The sequence below is a fragment of the Phodopus roborovskii genome, unplaced genomic scaffold (genome assembly GCF_943737965.1).
Source record: "Phodopus roborovskii unplaced genomic scaffold, PHOROB, whole genome shotgun sequence".
NCBI classification, from domain to species: domain Eukaryota; kingdom Metazoa; phylum Chordata; class Mammalia; order Rodentia; family Cricetidae; genus Phodopus; species Phodopus roborovskii.
The window spans coordinates 35,854,038-35,875,751 of NW_026126525.1; the positions used below are offsets into that span (position 1 = coordinate 35,854,038).

The following is a 21,714-nucleotide window of genomic DNA, read 5'->3' on the forward strand; positions in this document are numbered from 1 at the left end:
GAGAGCCACGCAATTTGAGGGAGGTGGCCTCGTTGCAGTCAACAACACGTGTCATCTTCTTGCGATGAGGAAAATGAGATAGATGGAAATGCATCTCTGACACTAATTTGAATGTGTTAAATAAACATACGGAAACAATGTCCAAGAGTGGCATTGTCTGTGTAGCCTTTCACGTGGCCGTTGATCATTTATGAACGTTTTGAACTTCATTGAATAAAGGATCTACTTTTCTATTTTTAGAGTTTGGGAGTGGTAATTTTATTATTTCCTATTTTAGGAAAAGCAATTTTATATACAAGTCAATAGCCAGAAATAAATAATTAAAATAAATAATTAAAAGCAGGATATTACACTTCATCCAAAAACATACACACCTAAGAATAATCTTAGTAAATGTCATCTATTTTAATAAAACTTGGTTGAGACAGGCAGTAGTAGCACACACTTTTAATTCTAGCACTTGGAAGTGGGTCTCTGTGAACTCAAGGCCATCCTGGTCTAATTCCAGGATAGCCAGGGCTACACAAAGAAATCCTGTCTCAAAAACAAAACAAACAAACAAAACAAGAAAATTTAGTTGAACCTGGTGGCTCATGCCTATAACTCCTGCGGTTGGGAGGCTGGAGCAGGAAGATTGCTATGATGAGTTTAAGGACTGCCTAAGCTACATAATTCAAAGTCATTTTGGCTATAGAGCAAAACTCCATCTCAAAGAAGGGAAAACCAAGCAGCCAAGTTCAGTATGATGGGAGCGCTTAGGAGGTGGTGGCAAGAGGATCAGAGGTTCAAGGTCACTCTTGGCTACAAATGGAATTTGAAGTAGCCCAGGCCTACATGACACTGAATGTGGGAGATAATTTGAGTTTGAGGATTGTTGGAACGTACAAATTTAATTTCTTTTGGCAATACTAGGGATCAAATTCAGGACGTGTGCACGCTAAGTAAATGCTGCACCACTGGGATATAGCTCTAGTCTTTTTGCTTTTATTTTAAAGCAGGGGCTCATTATGTTGCCCAAGAACTTGATATGTAGCACAGGCCGCATTGAATTTGTGGCAATTCTCTGCCTCAGACTTACAACACTAGGCTTAGCAAGTTGCCTAATTTAATTTTTTTTTTTTAATCAAGGTCTCACTACGTAGCCGTGGCTAGCTGACCTGGAACTCATATTCTGCACTACAGTTTCTTGTTACATAAGAAGTAGCATAAATTGGGTGTGCTGGTACACAGAAGCAGGTGGTCTCCATAGTGAGTTTCAGGTCAGCCAGAGCTCCACAGTGAGATCCTGACTCAAAAACAAGAATAAAACAAAAAGTCCAAGAAGTATAATAAGAACGATATTTATGAGTTGTTATGAGAGTAGAGTTACCACATCTAAAGCACTTCGTTGAACTAGAGATTGACACATAGTAAATGCTCAGTAAATTTAAATTAAAAACTATCCTGAGGGTCCTCGAGGGGTCTGTTCTAGCACCTGCACAAAGGGCCACTGTTCTGCAAATGTCGGCCCTGGGCTGAGGAATGATGGATTTGTGACATGCTGGTTCCCAGCACGGTGCTTTCCTCCACTTAACTACAGTGTGGCTTTGCTCAAAAGGCCTCTGAAGGCAGGCCCAGCATTTCCCTTCCAGGTGAATTAGCTTCTTCCTGATCATGCCAAGTGTGCTAAGATCATTTGCTTGGGGAAATCTACCATAGAGTTCAGTGGAAACACAGATAAACCCAAGACCTTCATCCTCATCTGACCCTGCCATGGAACCATGTGTGACCATGAGCTTGAGATCCATATATCAGCCCAATAGTTCAAGTTGGCATCATCAGATTCCTCCTTGCCAGATGAACCAGCAGACAGGGAGAAAATGAAAAGATGTGGATTCCTTCCAGACTAATGTGGTTTGATCAAGCCAGACCACCTGAAACAGAGTACGAGGTGATCCTACATTCAAAACAGCTGGACAAAGCTGCCTTACAGACTACAGCCAGGATTTCTGAATCTTCTTCGAATCCCCCATGACAGTGCCCCTTACCAGCAGGAAGTAGTTTGGAAAGAACAACGCCCAAATTCCAAAATATTGTCTATAAATGTTTGTTTTCATTTAAATGGACTTTGTTACATAAAATAAATAAAAACATATAAAAATAAAAAGAACTGGAATGAACAACAACAACAAAAAAAAAAACTATCCTGAGACAGGTTCTTATTCTATAGTCCAGGCTGGCCTAGGACTTCTGGAGCTCTTCTTGCCTCAGACTCTAGGTGCTTGGGTTACTGTGTAGCCCAGGTTAACCTAGCATTTGTCATCTATTTGTGCTGCCTTGACCTCCCCAGTGAATAAACAATCCAGTAAGTGATACTCAGAGGCAGTATTGAAAGCACTGCTCTGACTTGGTCATCATTTGAGACTGCTTGAAGCACACTTCTCTCTAGATTGACCTGTACTAGCTGTCCATACCTGGTTTAGCCTCCATGTTTTCCTAGCTGTACCCTCATCGTTGGTTGACTCTCCTTTTATCTAGGTCGTGTCTGTGGTTTTTGTTTTGTTTTGGATTTTGGAGACAGGATTTCTCTGTGTAGCCCTGGCTGTCCTGAAACTCACCTGTAGACCAGGCTAGACTTGAACTCATAGCCATCCTCCTGTCTCTGCTTCCCGAGTGCTGGGATTAAAGGTGTGAGCCACCACCACTCCATGCAATAATTCTTAAGTTAATCATGACTCAATTATTTTTCTCTGTGTTTGAGAATTTCACATATGTATAAAAGGTATTATGATATAGCCACTCCTATCCTTCCCTTTAACTCCTTCCAGATCCATCCCCCAATTTTCCACCCTTTCTCAACTTTACTATACAGATTATGCTGACTTTGAATTTCCAGATATCTACTGAGTCCGATTTGTGCTGCCCATATACTCATGGGTGTTGGGCCATCCACGTGAGTATAGTCAACCTAGGAAGGGCCACACACTTAAAGAAAACTGACTCAATCCCAGAAGTCATTAACTGTCAATAGCTCCCCTGTCCTGCTAGAAAACTTACTGACTTGATCTTGTATAGGCCTTTTTTGCTTATTTTTTAAAAATAATTTATTTTTATTTTATGTGCATTGATGTTTTTCATGCATGTATGTCTGCATGAAGGTGTGAGATCTTTGGAACTGGAGTTACAGACAGTTGTGAGCTGCCATGTGGGTGCTCACATTGAACCCAGGTCCTCTGGAAGAGCAATCAGTGCTCTTAATGGCAGAGCCATCTCTCTAACCCCCTTTGCTTGATTTTTGAGACAGGGTCTCACTATGTAGCCCTGGATGTCCTGGAACTTACAACATAGACCAAGCTGGCTAGGAACTCACAGAGATATGCCTACTTCTTGAATGCTAGGACTAAGGTGTGCACCACCATGCCTGGCTCTTGTGCTAGTCTTGTGCAGGCAACCTTGACTGCTGTGAGTTAATGAGTAGAGCAGGTTTTTTTTTTTTTTTTTCCTTTTTCTGAGACAGGATTTTGCCAAGTAGTGCATGTGCCACTATAACAGATATACAGAGACATTTAAATACTTAAGGTAGAACTAAAAGTGTAGCTTGGTGACCAACTGTTAGTTACAAAATGTAAGCTAATTTCGAAAAGCCAATTATTTAACTAATTAATTAATTGCTTTCTTGTACTCCAGCAATAAAACTTAAAAGGTTGATATTGAAAAGGCTATACTAGGGACTGGAGAGATGGCTCATCAGTTAACACTGGCTGCTCTTTCAGAGGTCCTGAGTTCAATCTCCAGCAACCACATGGTGCCTCACAACCACCTATAACGGGATCTGATGCCCTCTTCTGGCAGAAAGGTATACATGCAGATAGACCACTCAAACCAAAAGAGAGAGAGAGAGAGAGAGAGAGAGAGAGAGAGAGAGAGAGAGAGAGAAAGAAAAGGCTCTATTGGGGTTGGGGACATGGCTTAGTGGATATGAGCACTTCCTGTGCAGGCCTGAGGACCTGAGTTTCAAACTCCAGTATTCATACAAAAGAAAACTCAACACAATCCCAGTACTCGAGGCGGAGGCAGGCGAGGCAGAGGCAGGCAGATCTCTGTGAGCTTTAGGTTAACCTGGTCTACAGAGTGAATTCTGGGTGAATGAGTGCCATACAGTGAGACCCTGGGATTTTTCTTGTTGTTGTGTTGTTTGAAATTTGACATGGCCACAGGTGTCTATAGCCCCAGGGTTGTAAGGGTGGGAAGACTGGCAGATATTTTTCTCCACATACAAAAATGCTTTGTTTCTATAATATACACAAACTATAAGGAAATATGTTTAAATATCTGTATAATGCACACAGGTAGCATTCAATATCCAGGGAGTAGAGAATTCCTGAAGGACTCCTTTCCAGAGTCTAATCCGTGGAAGTCCTTCAAGAATTCTCTTCAGGATCCGGAAGCATTCCATTCAAGAAAATGTACAATCTGGTGCTCTCTAGGCACTTGAAACTCTCAAAATATAGGGGGTGGAAAGGCAAGAACATTTCTACTTCTACACAGATATCATCGTAGACAGGGGCAGAACCAGAGGGCTTCGGAGTTAGCGAGAGACCCTGTTGCAAGGGAATAGTTAGAGTGACAGAACAGGACACCCACCTTCCTGTGTTCTCTGCATAAGCAGGCATGCATGTGTGCGCTCCTGTATGTGTGTATGGACACAAACACACTGTGTACACTAAGCATATTCATTAGCTTACATGTCATCCCCAGCACCAGGGCTGGGGATGTAGCTCAGTTGGAAGAGTTCTTGATTAGCATGCTAGAAGCCCTGGATACATTTCTCAGCACTGTATAAACTGAATGGTGGTGCTTGCCTATAATCTCAGCACTTGCACAGTGGAAGCATAAAGATCAGAAGTTCAAGGCCTGGGGCTGGAGAAAGAGCTCAGCAGCTAAGACCACTGGCCTCTCTTTCAGAGAACCTGAGTTCAGTTCCCGACAACCACATGGTGGCTCACAACAATCTATAATGGAATCCGATGCCCTTTACTGGCAGGCAGGTGTATATGCAGTTAGAGTACTCATATACATAAATTACATTAAAAAAATCTTAAAATAATAACAATACATTCAAGGCCATTCTCTGTAACTAGTGTGTTTGATACTTTTATAACAGCTTTTATAACATGAGGCTCTGTCTTAAATAAGAAAATAATCTTTAAAAAATCATTCTGCGGAGGTGACTCAATAGCCAAGTGTTTGCTATGTAGGCAGCAATAGCAAGGACCAGAGAGAGTTTGGATCCCAGAACTCACATAAATACCAGGTGCGCATGGCAGCCCCCTTGAAACTCCAGTGCTTAAGAGGTAGAGATTGGGGAACCACTATTGATGAGCTTGGATTTAATCAAGAGACTAACTCACTTTATATGGTGGAGAAAGAGTAAAGAAGACTCCAGCCATCATTCTCGGGTGCACACACACACACATGCTCACACAAATGCTCACAGGCGTGCTCATACACTGTGCACATGCACATGTGAATAGAAAAAGGAAGTGCTGTTTCATTAACCTACTATTATACTCCCTTATAGATGATCTTAAATAAAAACAAAATGAGAAATACTTAAATATTTCTCTATGAGGAAGACCACAAAACTCTAATGAAAAGACTTTAAAGATGCTACAAGTTAGATGTGGTGGTGCCTTGCTGTAATCCCAGCTATTGGTGGGTGAAGGCAGGAGGGTCAGGAGTTCAAGGTCACCCTCAGATACATGGTCAGCCTGAGCTAAGTGAGACCTTGTTTCCAAAACAACAGCAACATGATCTATATAAACACAGCGATAGTCCACTTACATAGATTAAAAAAGAACATTTATTATGATTTTTTTCTGCAACTCCAGGCACTAGAGATGTGGCTGTGTTGATAGAGTGTTTGCCTTGCCTCTCTAGGCTCTGGGTTTGACTCCCCAGCACTGCATACTGAGGATAGTGTTACATTGTGAGTTTGAGGCCGGCATGGGATACATTAGACTCTATCTCAAAAACAAGAAGCCCACCAAATTAACAACAAAATAATCTAGGAATTTGATCGATAGACTCAATAAAATCTCAGTAAACACCTGGCCTGAAAACACCAACATCTAGAGTGAGGTGGATTTCTGTGGTTTGAGGCCAGCCTGGTCTACAGAGTGAGTTTCAGGAAAGCCTCCAAAGCTATAGAAACCCTGTCTCAAAAAAAAAAAAAAAAAAAAAAAAAAAGATATTTATATGAAAGCATAAAATCAGCTGTAATATTTTACAATCTAGCGGGCAGAGCCTTTTAAAAACAGTTTATTTATTTATTTATTTATTTAGAGGCAGTTTCTGTCTATGTACCTCTGGCTGTCCTGGCTGGCCTCAAACTGACAGAGATCCCCCTGTCTCTATTTCCTGAGTGCTAGGATTAAAGGAGTTTACCTTATTTGTCCTAAAACAAAATTAGCTTTTTAAACAATTGGCAGTTTAAATGGATATATTATTTTTTCACTGTTAGTAAACTAAACTTTATATGGTTTAGGGTTTTTTACATTTACTTGTCTATGTATCTCTCTGTATGTCTTTGTCTTTGTGTGGGTGCATATGTACAATGATGAACAAAATGCTAGAGTTGCTTCTCTCCTTTTATCATGTGGATTCTGGGGACTGAACTCAACTGCAGTTGTCAGGCTTGATAACAAGTACCTTTACCTGCTGAGCTATCTTCCGGGTCCCTACCATGGCAGTCCTGGAACTTGCTAAATACATAAATATTTAAATATAAAGGAATACATTAATTTATTCAGATCTGATCTGTGTTCATTTGCAACATTTCTTTTGAAGCAGGGTCTAGCTACATATTCCAGGCTGGCCTTTAATTCACAAAGATCCACCTGCCTCTGCCTCCACGTCTGGCAAGATTTTTAATGTCTATTTTGTAGAGGCCCTTATTAGACTTTCTTTTGTTAGGCTTTTAAAATTCAGACTTGTAGGGCTGGGCATGGTAGCATACACCTTTGATCCTAGAACCCTGGAGGCAGAGGCAGTTCCTGAGGCAGGAACTCAAGTTCTGTGAGTTCCAGGGTAACCAGGGCTACACAGTGAGATCCAGTCCAGTTGATTAATCAGTTAAGTAATTAAGACTTATCTATTTTGTAACGTGTTCTTTTTGAGACAGGATCCCAGGCTGGTCTCAAGCTCTCAAGTCTACCAGGGCTGAGATAGGCATACATCATCATACCTGATACACACATCATTATGCCTGATATATAATCATGACAGAGCCTGAAAGACCTTTTTGCTTAAAAAAAGAAGTAAGCCAGGTGTTAGTGGCGCACATCTTTAGTCCCAGCACACAGGAGGCAGAGGCAGAGGCAGGTGGATCTCTGTGAGTTCAAGGCCAGCCTGGTCTACAGACCTAGTTCCAGGACAGGCTCCAAAACAAAACAGAGAAACTCTGTTTCAAAAAAAAAAAACCTCACTAATCATATATCCTACTATTCTACTATCACTACAACATTTGTTACTCTGTGTACACATGCCCTTAAATTTGTCATTGAGAGCTGGGCCTGGTGGTGCTGGCCTATAATCTCAGCTACTTGGAAGGCGGAGCCTGCAGGATCAGAAGTTCAAGGTCATTCTTGCCTACCTGGGCTAGAAGATAAACAACCCCTCCTCTAAACCAACAAGACAAAACAAGCCTTCCAGCACAAAATAAAACAGAAAAGACACAGCTATAATTCAGTAATGAAGTGATATATATATATATATATATATATAGCACGTGAGAGGCCCAATGGGTTCAGTCCCCAGGACCCAAGAAACAAAATTAAAAACGATGGCCAATGGATATTTTCGGAAATTATAGTTTGGTATTATATACATAATCAAATATGTATGTCAACAGTGAAATGACATGCCTTTTTTATTGTCTTTTTTCTTTTTTTAAAATTATCTTATTATTTTAAAAGGAAAAGTTCCTTTTCAAGTAAGTAAATATGCAGGTTGGCTTGGTAGAAATTTCCTATCATTTATAGAATATAAAAACCATAAGGCAAGTTTTCATGGATCTAGATCACTCAAGCATTAACATATTAAGGTTAATTGGATATCACCTAAGAATTAAGATCACTGACATAGTTCATACCTGATTTCCTAAATCAGAATAAATGTACCTTAATGGTGACAGGTTTTGATGGTTGTGTTCCTAAATGGCTTTAAGTGCAACACAACCAGTGTGGACCTCCAGTGGCCACGGCGACACTGCCTGACAGACTGTGACTATGAGGAAAATGTTCCAATAAACCCTGTCGAAGCAGGACAGACTAATATTTATTCAGAGGGCAGAAGGTCATTTTGTTGTGGCACAGTGAAAAACCTATTGATTTCTGTTGAGTTTTCAAAGTCTAGCGAAAGACAATGAGACCATTGTGCTCTTGAGGATGCTTCCAAAATGAGTCCGGAGTGCATCCTATGGCTTAGATAAATTAACAAAGGACAGGCATTGAAACAGAAGCCATTTTAATCACATGAGTTGTTTGCAATTTACACAGGGCTGCAATTAGAATAGAATATAAAGGAGGGCCAAGAATCAGATCATGTGGTTATGCTGTTATGCTGTTTTCAGATGTTTCAGAGTACCATCTTACCTTTCGTGTTAGGGGATGAGGGTCATGTATGAGTATTAGAAGCTATTAGATACAGGTAAGGCAGTAGCGGTGTACACCTTTAATCCCAGCACTCAGGAGGCAGAGGCACGTCAATCTCTATGAGTTCGAGGCCAGCCTGGTCTACAGAGTGAGTTCCAGGACAGGCTCCAAAGCTACATAGAGAAACCCTGTCACAAAAAACAAAGCAAAACAAAACAAAAAGGAAACTATTAGATTGAAATATTCACAAGTTAAGAAACAACTAAAAAGATTGTAATGTCAGTATTCTAACTTTTTAGGACAAATAATTTTTTCATGGAATATAGACAATTTCCTCATCAGGGATCTACTCTAAGTGGGAAGGAAAACAGCTCTGACTTTCACAAAATTGGTTTTGTTGATGAAGTTAACTCCCCCCCCCCACAGTCTTTTAAGGATTAAGACAAAGCCAATGGGCATTATGTAATCAAATCTAATATGTAACACTTGGATTCAAATGTGTCTTTTGTACCTTTGGTCTTGAAACAACAACAAACCGGTTGGAGAGATGGGGGTTGGAGAGATGGCTCAGCAGTTAAGAGCATCTGCTGCTCTTGCAGAATGGCTCTGGGGTTGATCTCTAGCATTGCATAAAGTCGGTGTAAGACTATAATCTGACTCAGCACTTGGGAAGTAGAAGCAGGAGGATCAGAAGTTCACAGCCTCAGCTGTGTTGAAAGTTTGAGGCCAACCTAAGATACATGATATCCTGTCTCAAAAAGGAAAAGGGAAAATGACTAAAATAATACAATACAAAAAACATACAAGTTTTCTTTTCTTTCATTTTTGAGATTAGGTCTTTCTATGCAGTGCTGGCTTTTCCTGGAACTTGCTATGTAGACCAGGCTGACCTGGAATTCACTGAAATCCTCTTGCCTCTGTCAAATGCTGGGGTTAAAGGTGTGAGCCATTATATCAAGCTGCAAGTTTTCCTTTTGCCTTGATGGTTAGGATTTTATTTTATTTTTAAAAAGATTCACTTAAAATTACGTGTACATGTGTATTTGTGTGTAGATATGGGTACTGTGTATGTGCAGTACTTGAAAAGGCTGGGAGAGAGCAATAAATCTCTAGGATCTGGTGTTACAGGTATTTTTGAGCTGCCATGTGGGTGACAGGAACCCAGTTTGGATCCCCTGTAAGAGCTGCAAGTGCTCTTAACTGTCAAGCCATCTCTCTAGCCCCATTTTTTTTTTTTTTTTTTTTTGAGACAGTGCCTCACTATGCTGCCCTAAACTCACAGAGAGCTGCCTGACTCAACCTATGTGAGGTGGGGTTAAATGTGTGTGCCACCACAGCTGGCATATGAAAGTTTTATGTGTCCTAGTCATTGATTTATTGATTTATAATGCAATGAATATTGCACATTGGTTTAGGTCCTCTAAGGTTATATGAGACAACAAAATTCTGTTGTATATCTGCTGTGTACGCCTTTTCAGGGATTTGGCTCACTGATTTCTCAATGGATCAAACAGACCTAGTTTTCCAAAACCAATTAGTTCCCTAAGCTAAACTGTAGAGTACAGATAAGTCCAATTTTGGGATGCTCTATTTTATTTTGTATTTAAAATTTATTTATTTAATGTGTATGAGTGCTGTATCTGCATGTGTCCCTGCATGCAAGAAGAGGGCACCAGATCTTGTGATAGATGGCTGTGAGCCACCCTGGAGGTGCTGGGATCAGGTCCTCTGGAAGAGCAGCCAGTGCTCTTAACCACTGAGCCATCTCTCCAGCCCTTCTATTTTATTTTTTAGATTTATTTTTATTTATTTATTTATTTTGTGTTTCTTGGTGTGAGTACACCCATGGCACAGAGTGTGTGGAGGTCAGAGGTCAATTTTCACGAGTTGGTTCTTTCCTTCCACCTTGTTTATAGGCAGGATATCTCTGGTCATTTCTGCCATACAAGATGATAATTGTTGACTTAAAAACACTATTATCATCCATATATAGTGGTGCTTGTGTGTAATCCTATCATTTGGGAGGCTGAGGATCTCAAGTTTGAGGCCAGCCTAGGTTATATACTGAGACTGTCTGAATTAAACTCCAACCAAGTCAAATAACTACCACCACCACCACCAAAAATGCTATTATTACTTATTGTGTGTCAGGAACAGTTCTATCTTTAACAGACGAGGAAACTGAGTCACAATTACTTCTCTATGGTCACATACAGAGCACACAGTGGAGCAGGAACAGAGCGACTGGCTTCTGATGGACCCAGGCAGTGAAGCCTTGCTCATGAGAAATAGCTCATTTGTTTCTAAATTGGGTTTTTTTTTTTTTTTTATTGTTAGTGGTAAATTTTAACCTAGAACAATGCAAAACTGCATGTGGGACACATATTACAAAAGATGTAAGGTGTGGTAATCACTTTTAATCCCAGCACTGAAGAAGCAGAGGCAGGTGAGTCTCTGGAGTGCCAGGCCAGGCTGGTCTACATAGTGAGTTCCAGGCTAGCCAGGGCCACATAGAGAAGTTCTGTTCCAGAAGAATCCAAACCCAAATCATGTTGCAATCGATATCCAGTAAATACAAACTCTTGTATTCCTAAAGGCTTTACTGCCTTTCCGGGTGGATATGGTGTCATAAAAGGACAAGACTCAGCCGGAAGTGGTTAGAAAAAGATTTGAAAGTTTAAGGCCTTCAGGCACTGGTGGTGCATGCCTTCAGCACTTGGGAGACAGAGGCAGTTGGATCTCTGTGAGTTTGAGGCCAGCCTGGTCTACAGAGCTAGTTCCAGGACAGGCTCCAAAGCTACACAGAGAAACCCTGTCTCGAAAAACCAAAAAAAAAAAAAAGTTTAAGGCCAAAGTTTGATATTGCTCTCCTCACTAAATTCTTGGATAACCTCATGTTTGCTTTTGAAATTGTATGCAGATGTTACATTCTATTCCACAACCAAATTGTTTAATTATTAATAGGAAACCTGCTGGCCAGGTGTGGAGGATTACAAGATTATTCCTATAATCCAGCAGTGGGGTTGAGGAGGCAGGGGCCTTTTCAGGAGTTTCAGGCCCACTTGAGTGACATACCAAGACCAGCTCCCTAAACTGACAAAGGAAAACAACTTTACTCCCTGCTGAGACTTGTTTATCCTAAATCTCTCCTGTATCCTAGCTTTTCTGTGGGTGGGTGTGTATCCTGGTATGTGCCACTTCAAAGACTTCACTTTTTTTTTCCTGACAGAGTTTCTCTATGAAGCCTTGGCTGTCCTACAAGTGGCTTTGTAGACTAGAATGGCCTTAAACTCACATGCATCTGTCTGCCTCTGCCTCTCCAGTACTCAGATCAAAGGTGTGGGTCACTGCTGCCCAGAGGACTTCCAAATCTTTTAATTTTGTTTTGCCAGATACGAGTTTCTCTGTGAGCTGTCCTAGAATTCACTCTGTAGACCAGGCTGGCCTCAAACTCAGAGATTTGCCTGTCTCTGCCTCCAGAGTGCTTGGACTGAAGGTGTGTGCTGCCACCGCCACGCTACTTCACTATTCTTTAAGTGACTTAATGAAGCTTTAGGAATTAAGGGACTAGTTTTCATAGCTTGTCAGTTTTAGAACAAAGAGCTGTTGGGGCCGAGGTTGCTCAGTTGGTGCATTCATTCATTGTAGTTCTGATCCCTCTTACTGCATACACCAGGCATGTTGGTATATATATGAAATCTCAGTACTTGGGAGGCCATAGAAAAATCATTAGTTCAAATTCATCCTCAACTACAATAGGGAATTTGAGACCACGATGGGACACATGAGATCCTGTCTCAAAACAACGAAACTTAATGTAAGCATTCCTTTAATGCAAACACGCCTCTTTAATACAAACATGTACCTAAGTGGCAGAAGGGCTCCTGCAAGCTGTTCTTCGACTGCTGCTGGCAATCTCCACCGCCAATAAATAAACGTGTAAAAAGTAATAAATATTTGTCCTTTATCTTGGGGGTTTTCTAACTCTTAATGTGAGCCAAAATCAATAGGTCAAACATTAGAAGGAAAATAAAACAGATCTGAGTAAAGGTTGATGCGAACAGTTCTGTGCAGTGCATAGAATACATTTCATTTTATTGGGGGTGGGAGTAAGACCTGGAAGTTCCCACGTGCACACGGGAGGAAGGCACCTGGGAACCTGCCTAAGAGGAAGGCAGCCTTAATCCCGACCGGATTGGGCGTCCCGGCCGTGATCTCACGCGCACACTAAACCCTAGAGAGGTAGTGACTCTCCAGCCTCCGGGGCGGTCCTGCACCCAGCGCGCAACTCCCGCCTCGGGGCGGGGTCGGGGTCGGGAGAAGCGCGCGCCTCCTGACGTCATCGTCGCGCGCCGCCGCCTGCGCTTCTGCCACTTCGCGGGAGAAGTTGTTGGCGCCAATGGATCCCGAGCCCCGATAACGGATTCCCCCAGCCGCGGGCCTGCCCACCTGTTCCTCTTCGGTCTTGGGGCTGCGATGGTGAGCCACCCGGGAGGCCGTGCAGCTCCAGAGGCTTTGCAGGCCGGGTGTGGACGGGGGCTCCGTCGCGGTGCGGGGTGGGGAGGACGGCGCAGGGTGTTCCGAGGGGCCCGCTTAGGGTGCAGGGCGCACCGCGGACGCAGCGTGCAGGGATGTGGCTGCTACGCGGCACTTTCACACGGCACCCCGACTCTTGGGGGAAGGGAGGCTGGAAGAGGAACGCTGATTTGGACCCGGCGTTAAAGGTTGCTTTCGTGTTCAGCACAGTCCCAAATCTCAGTTGGAATGCGCCCTAAAGCCGTGACTTCAAGCTTTGCGAGGAAGAATGTAACAAGTTTGCTTTCTTAGGAAGAAGTTGCTCGGGCCTTCAGCTTTAATCAGCTTCCTCTTGAAGCGTGTCTCAGCTGTTTTGATAGCTTGCCTTACTTCATTTAGAGAAATTTTAAGAATTGAACAGATAACCCGGTTTACCAGGGATTAAAAAAAAAACAAAAACAAAAAACCAGAGGGATGTTATGTATTTGACAGCTGTCATTTCTTATCACCTGTTAAAAAAAGTATTAAAAAAACCCCACAGTCCTAACTTTAATGCATAATTCTGTATAATGAATATTTAAACAGCTTGATAGTAAAATAACAGCAGGCATAGGAGACAGTTGCATATTTGAAATAACTTTTAATTTAAAGGAAAACTGAAGATGTTCAGTTAATCTAGAAGATATTTAATAATCATAGCTATGTATATGTTCTGTTATTTTTCAGCAGCTTGTTATTATTGAGCACTCTTCAGAATGCCAGCATTCAAGGGGGGAAAGTGTTATGCCAAATTGGAAAAAATTTCAGCTCTTTGTTTTTTATTCCTGGGGAAAAAGGATAGTAATAGTAGCCATGAAGGGTCAGCCTTCTTTTTTTTTTTCAGGTTAATATGTGAGTTGTTTGCTTTAAATACCTTCTGAAAATTCATTTAAAGTGCTTTTTTGAAAAAAAAAAAAAAGACTTTTAGTGTATATGTGTGCCTGTGTTTGTATATGCACACATGTGCCCATGGCATCCAGAAGAAGGTGTTGGATCCTGTGGAGCTGAAGTTACAGGAGGTTTTGAACTGCCTACTGTGGGTGTTAGTTATGGAATTCAGGTCCTCTGCAAGAACAGTATACACTGTTGATCGCTGAGCCATCTCCCCAAGTCCCATGTTCATTAATTTTTTAGTTTAATTTGTAATGTGTATGTTTTGCCTAAATAGATTTCTGTGAACATGCATGCCTGGTGTTGTCAGAGGCCAGAAAAGGGTGTCTTAATACTCTGGAGCTGGAGTTTAAGATGGTTTTGGGTGTTAGGAATTAAACTCAGGTCCCCTGAAAGAGCAGCAAGTACTCTAACTACTGAGCCATCTCTCCAGTCACACCCCTCCTGTTCATTTAAAAATTAAAAAGAAATTACTTACTTTATGTGTATGAGTATTTTGTGTGTATGTATGTGCATCACAGGCCTCCCTGGCCCCAAGATCTCTTGGACCTGGAGTTATAGATGGCTGTGAACCATCTGCAAGAGTACCAAGTGTTCCCAATCCAATCTCTGAGCCATATCTCAAACCTCTCAAGTTTATGTTTTTGGTTTTTGAGACAGTGTCTCTATAGGCCTGACTGTCTTAGAGCTTACTATGTAGACCAGGCTGGCCTTGAACTCACAGATGCTCCTGATTCTGCCTCCTGAGTACTGGGATTAATGTCATGTGCCATCACGCTCAGCTCCAAGTTTATTGTTCTGAAGGAAAATTTTGGGTAATGGTTTATATCAAGCCTTAACCTTACAATGTATATAGAACAAGCTGGTCTGACCTATTCACACTTTAAGTATATAGATCCTGCCTCAGCTTCTAGGTTCTCTACAGTCCAGTTTTATAGACAGTAAAGACACCTACTAGTGGGTGGTTGATCTTGAAGTAGAACCTAGGCATTTTTGACCACTACATTGTTCTGCTTCCCTAAAATGATCAGCATTGCATTTTGGACTTTAGATGTCTTGGTATTGTGGAAAGTTGAAGAAATTTTGGTTTTTGACTTGATTTAATAGATAACAGTTACGTTAGTATGCTAATATGTTTAGTAGTTACTAAGTCCTATACAGTAGATTAACTCTTGTCTTAGCCTTCTAAGTGCTGGGATTACTGGTGGTGGAACCACTGGACCCAGCATCATCATCATCATCATTATTATTATTATTATTTCTTCTTCTTCGTCTTCTTCTCCTTTTCTTCCGTCTCCTTTTTGTTTTGTTTTTCATTTATTGAGACAGGATTTCTCTGTGTATCCTTGGCTGTTCTAGAACTTGCTCTGTAGACCAGGTTGACCTTGAACTCTCAGAGATCTGCCTCCTGAATTCTGGAATGAAAGGTGTTCACCACTGTCTGGCTGGTTTCTATTTTCTTCCTTGCAAAAAGGATGGGGTGAATAATAACTATCTTGAGTGATTTAACATTGAAATTTTATATTTATTTACTCTTTTGTGTATATATGTATGGGTGTGAGTACCCACATGGCAGCTTATGAGCTGCTATGCAGCCTGGTTCTCTTAAATTAATTAAAATATGTATTTATTATTATTTTATGTGTATAAATGTTTGCCTGGATGTTTGCATGCACACCATGTGTGTGCCTGGTGTCTGAGGAGGCCAGAAGAGGGTGTTGGATTTATTGAAACAGGTTTCTTTGAGCTGCCATGTAGGTTCTGGGAACTGATTCGGTCCTCTGCAAGAGCAGCAAGTGCTGTTAACTGCTGAGCCATCTCACTAGCTTCCTTTAAGTGATTGTTTACAGAGTTAAAACCAGGGCCAGAGAGAGAGTTCAGTTGGTACAGTGCCTCCCTACAAGCATGAGGAAAGGACTTGAGTTTGGATCCCCAGCACTCAGGTAAAATGCAGGTGCAGTTTTCTGCATCTGTAACCCCAACTCTGAGGGAGTGAGCTCCCTGGAGCTCATGGCCAGACAGCCTCCCTAAATCATCTGCTTCAGGTTCAATGAGAGACCCTGCCTGAAAAACTAAGGGAAGCTGATCCCAGCACTTGGGAGGTAGAGACAGGTGGATCCCTGTGAGTTCAAGGCCAGGCAGGTCTGCAGAGGGAGTTCCAGGACAGCCAAGGCTACACAGAGAAACCCTATCTTCCCCCAAAAGAAGAACACTTGAGGAAGAAACCTTAGTGAAAGCTCTGGATCCCACCCACAATGTGCCCACACATGTACCCACACACACCCGCATACAACCTAATGCACACATACACACATGCAAAATACCTCCCCCACAACACACAGACACACAAGCCTCTTCTTCCAACAATTTCTTGGCAAACAGTGTATGTACAGCTTTGATTCTGGAGCTTGGAATGTAGTATACATTATATGATTGTTCCAATTGCCAATAATCTGTTCTTTCCCCCCTACCCAGAAAGGACACTAGACAATTACATAGGGTTTTTGTTTTGTTTTTGAGACAGAGTCTTATTGTGTATTCCTGACTGGTCTGAAACTGCTGTGTGACCGTGCTTGCCTTGAACTGACAGATCCTCCTGCCTCTGCCCCTGTTGCCTCTGATGGGATCAAAGGTGTGCCTCAGACTTTTTTTTTTTTTTCTTTTGAGACAGGTTCTCACTATGTAGCTTTGGCTGTTCTGGAACTCACTTGGCTGACCTCAAACTCACAGAGATCAACTTGCCTCTGCCTCCCGAGTGCTGGGATTAAAGGTGTGTGCCACTGTGTTCCAATTCACATAGTTTTTAAGGACATTATATGCTGGGTATGCTTGGAATTAGCTCTTATGAAGCAGAGGCAGGAGGATCAGGAGTTAAAAGCCTAGCCCCTGTTGCATAGTCTCAGGCCAGCCTTCAGTATAAGAGACCTTATCTTAGAAAATTTGGGAGAAAAAGAGTAGGGGGCATTATAGATGCTTCTGATGGTAGGTGAACTTTTTGAGTGTTTAGGATTCTTTCAGGCCTTGTTTTTATCCTCTGTACATCTGAGTAGAGGCCTGGGAGGATGTTGGGCATCCTAGTCTAGCACACATTCTCTGCTTTATCTTCTTGAGATGAGTCTCTCATTGACCCTCCCAGCTTGCTGATTTTCTTGTAGGTTGGCTTGCCAGTAAATTCTGGTGATCCTCATGTCTCTGATTCCCCTAGTGCTAGAGTTATGGGCACATGTTGCCTTGCCTAGTTTTATGGGGCACTGTGAGTCCAAACTCAGGTCCTTATGCCTGTACTAAGTTATTCCCTTAGACTCACCTTATTTTTTGAGTTGCCTACATTGGCTGGCTGGCTGTCAAGCAAGCCCCAGGAATTTTGTCTGTCTCTGCATCACTAGTGCTAGGATTACAGGTATATGCCACCATACACCCAGTTTTTTTTTTTTTTTTTTTTTCATACACCCAGTTTTTTATGTGAGTTTTTATGGGCATCCAGACTCAGTACTTGTTTCTCTTGTAGAGGACCTAGGTTTGATTCTTACTTAGCATCCACATGGCTGCTCACAACCTCAGTAACTCCAGTCTGAGGGCAGTTCAGAGCCATCTTCTGACTTTGAAGGGCACCAGACATGTATGTGGTACACATTTTTATACACAGGCAGAACAGCATACACTTAAATGTTAAATGTTATGTATTGGTTTTTAATTTTGTCCTCCAGCTGTTAGCACAAACCCCACAATTAAGTTCTATTTAATGAGTGTTTATTAAACATCTGTGCGTAAATTGTAGTATAGTACAGTAGTTCTTATGTTTAGGCCACAATTCCCTTTGATAAATGTGGTGAGAGGTATACAAATTTTCTGACCAGCAAAAATGCATACAGGCACAAGACAAAGATTTGAGGCTTTTCCTCTCTTTTGAAGCTTATCCATAGACAGGTTAACTTTTGCTCTGGAAGTTGTTGAATCTGAGGTCTCCAGTTTTTTGACTTTTGACAAAGGTGTCCAGATAATTCAGTAGTCTATGAAAAAAATGGTGCTAAAGCCAGGCATAAAAGTACATACCTTTATTCTGGGCACTCAAGAGTCAAAGGCACCAGGCAGTGATGGCACATGGCTTTAATCCCAGCACGCAAGACTCAGAGACAGGCAGATCTCTGAGTTATAGGTTATTCTAGTCTATAGAGTTCCAGAACAGCGAAGACTACACAGACAAACTTTGCCTTTAAAAACAAAAAAGAAAAAAAACCTTCATTTGAAGAAAGAATAAGGTTAAACTTGGATCTTATATTTCATACCTGATAGAATACAGAGGAATAAAACCAGAGAAATGAGCAGAGGCCTCACAGGCCAAGGATCTAATACAAAAGGCATAGGTTGTATTGCAGTACAGTTAGCCTTGCTCCAGAACATTCCACAGTCACCTGTGATGTGTAGAGTGATGGATGTAAAGGTGTCTGTAGAGTGGGGCAAGGAAGCTCAGACCCTATTCAGACACCTGGCCCCACCCCAAAGGCCACTTTTAAGACTGATATGCAGGTGCTGGAGAGATGGCTCATGGTGCCCCAGAATACCCAGGTTCAATTCCCAGCACCTACAAGATGTTACTGCATGCACATGGTACACAGACATAAATGCAGGCAAAACACCCAGGCACATTTAAAAAAAAAAAAAAAAGAAAAAAAATGTCTAAGGTGCATTTCGTTCAACCATATGCATATTTTCAATACTTATGCCAGCCAATTGTTGATTAAAAAAGAAAGCAGGGAACATGCATAGGACTGAAGTAGGCCTTCTGAATGTGAGTGACAATTGTGTGGCTTGGGCAGTTTATGAGGTCACTGGAGTGGAAACAGGATTTATCCTTAGTGTATGAATTGACATTTTGGAGCCCATTCCCTATGGAAGGATATCTTGCTCAGCCTAGATACTGGGGAGAGGACCTTGGTGTGACAGACTTTGTTGACTCTTAATGGGAGGCCTTACCCTGTCTGAGGAGTGGAAGGGGGGGGTGAGTTGGGGGAAGGTGGGGGGAGCGGGAGGAGGGGAACTGGGATTGGCATGTAAAATAAAAAAAGATTGTTTTAAAAAAGAAAAAGCATCTATAGGGTTTTATTTATATTTTAAGCAGTTAAATCTCTCAGCAATACAAATTGTTCATATGGCTTCTCATTTTACTTATGTATTATTATTATTATTTCTTATTTTACATATGGATCCCAGTTCCCTCTCCCTTCTTCCCTCTCATGTCCCCCTCATTATCCCACTCCCCCCCCCCCACCCACTCCACAGGGAGGGTGATGCCTTCCAGGAGGGATCAGCAAAATCTGTCAAGTCATTTGGAGTAGGGACTAGGCCCTCCCTCCTGCCTCTAGGCTTCTCATTTTTAAAAAATAATTTATTTTTATTCAGTTCATTGGTGTTTTGCCTCCATGCATGTCTGTATAAGGGTGTCAAAAGCCCTGGAACTAGAGTTGCAGACGGGTAAGAGCTGCGGAAATTGAGCCTGAGTCTTCTATAAGAACAGTGAGTGCTGAGCTGTCTCTCCAGCCTCCCTTTTTAAAAATATTGTGTTTCTATTTATTTAATAACTAGCATTTTCAGGTCATTCAAAATTCAAGAGAATAAAACCAAACCCAGTTTGGTCTTGCACACCTGTGATCCCAGCATTTGGGAGGCACTGGCAGGTGGATCCCTGAATTCAAGGCCGGCCTGGTCTATACAGGACAGCCAGGGATACAGAGAGAAATCCTGTCTTAAACCCAAAACAAAACAAAGACAAAACAAAACAAAACAAAAAAAAAAAAAAAAAAAAAAAAAACACAAGAATAAAAGAAAAGTAGAGTTTTGTGTTTTGGTGTTTGGTAAAAGCTTATTAAATAATTTGAGTAGTTTTTGTGAAGGATGTTGATAATTCTTGTAAATTTGGTGGGCTGTTTAAAATGTTAAATATTTTCATTTGTTTGCTAATTTTAAAACAGAGAAGTAAAACTAATGTGTATTATTTTGGCAGCTGCTCTGCAGAGCACTGGCTTGTACTTTGCATAAAATCCTATACTCTTTAAAGATAAATGACATAATTTGTGCCCGCCTGCATTTTCATCTCCCTCGTCTGGTGGTTGAGTTCTTTACAAGTGGAGAATTGCTTGTTACTGCTTCAGAGTAAATGTGTACCAGCTTTTATACTTTGGAGTTTGTGAAGCTGAAGGTCACCTTAGGCTGCATTTCTTTTGAGTTTAGGAGGGTATAGAAAAAAGTGTTTTTTTTTTTTTTGTTTTTTTTCCCATCTCTACTGTACTAGTAGATTTGAAACCAAGTTGGAAATGAAATGTCTTGGCACAGGTTAAAACTTAGAAAATGTACCCCTTCCTTTTAGTACCTGACCAAGTCTGGTAATTCAGTTTGGATTGTGTTTATCAAAATTGGATTTAGGTTGCCTGATATGCAACCTAATCAACATCTTATAGAATTGTTAATTATACCTTAAAGATGGGAGCTGCCTCTCTCTGTCTCTAACCCTGTCTTGGCCCACTACCACGTGGCCCAGTTTTTAATTTTAAAACTTTTGGTAGTTAATGGCTTCTTGGCATCTTCAGTTTCCTAGTCTGTGAATTGGGGATAACAATTTGTTAATGTGGATTAAGTATACTGGTCTTGTTTGTTTGGCAGAATCTCATTTACCTCAGGTAGTCCTTGAACTGAGAATGACCTTGAACTTCAGTTTCTTCTGTACCTGCATCTCCCAAGTGCTGGTATTACAGAAATGTTTCTACCTGCCCAGTCACATTTATTTAATCAACCACACCTAATTAATTAATTTAATGTGTGTGTGTACATATGTACGTACATGTGCCTGCCACAGCATGTGTATGGAAGTCAGAGGCAACTTGCAGTGTGGGTCTTTGTATTGAACTTACGTTATCACTGAGCTTATTACACTGGTCCTGTCCCTCCTGCTCCTACCCTTTCCCCACCTTTCAATGCTGGAGAGTAAATCTAAGTCTGAAGAAAGCAGTATGCCCGGTAAGAGAAATACATAGATCAGCAGAAATGGGTTAATACTTAAGACAGAGCTAGCCAATAAGAAACTAGTACCTGGCCAACAGGATAATATCAAATACAGAGTTTCTGTGTGTTATTTGGGGCTGGCGTGGCAGCAGGACAAGACCGGGAGGCGGCAGGCGGAAAAACCGTACGCCTTACAAATGGCGTACAGATGATAGGCCAGTGTTTTATCCTGAGTTATACTGCAGATCTGTATTCAGAGTTTTGTGTGCACGTTTGTTTTTGAATGTTACTGGGGAAAATGTAACTCATGAGGTTTATAAAGGCTTGACAATTACTGGTGTGGTAGTCAAATGTTCTAGTTAATGGGCTGCTTGTAACTGACAGTCTCTGCATGGATAGAAGCCACAGGGACAGAGAACTTCTTGTAGTGTTTGGCATATGGTACATTTTCCATAAATATTTGATGTGTGAATAAACTTTGTAATTCTAGTTTAAAAAAAAAAAGAAGGTAAAAGTTGTTGACAGTATTTTAGTTCTCAGCATGTGGGGTGTAACCCCTTGAGGAGTTGAATGTCTCTTTCATAGAGATTGCCTAAGACCATTGGGAAACTCAGATATTTACATTGCGATTCATAACAGT

The 21,714-nt window shown here is 41.4% G+C and overlaps 1 protein-coding gene across 2 annotated transcripts in view; it reads left to right on the plus strand.

Moving 5' to 3' along the window:
- The first annotated feature begins 12,973 nt into the window (after positions 1-12,973).
- Rfc1 (replication factor C subunit 1) overlaps positions 12,974-21,714 on the plus strand; it is a 66,988-nt gene continuing 58,247 nt past the window's right edge. For both annotated transcript variants that reach the window (XM_051198410.1, XM_051198411.1), the window contains exon 1: positions 12,974-13,112. In XM_051198410.1, coding sequence (XP_051054367.1) covers positions 13,110-13,112 — 3 coding nt within the window. In that variant the 5' untranslated portion in view covers positions 12,974-13,109. The remainder of the gene's footprint in view (positions 13,113-21,714) is intronic.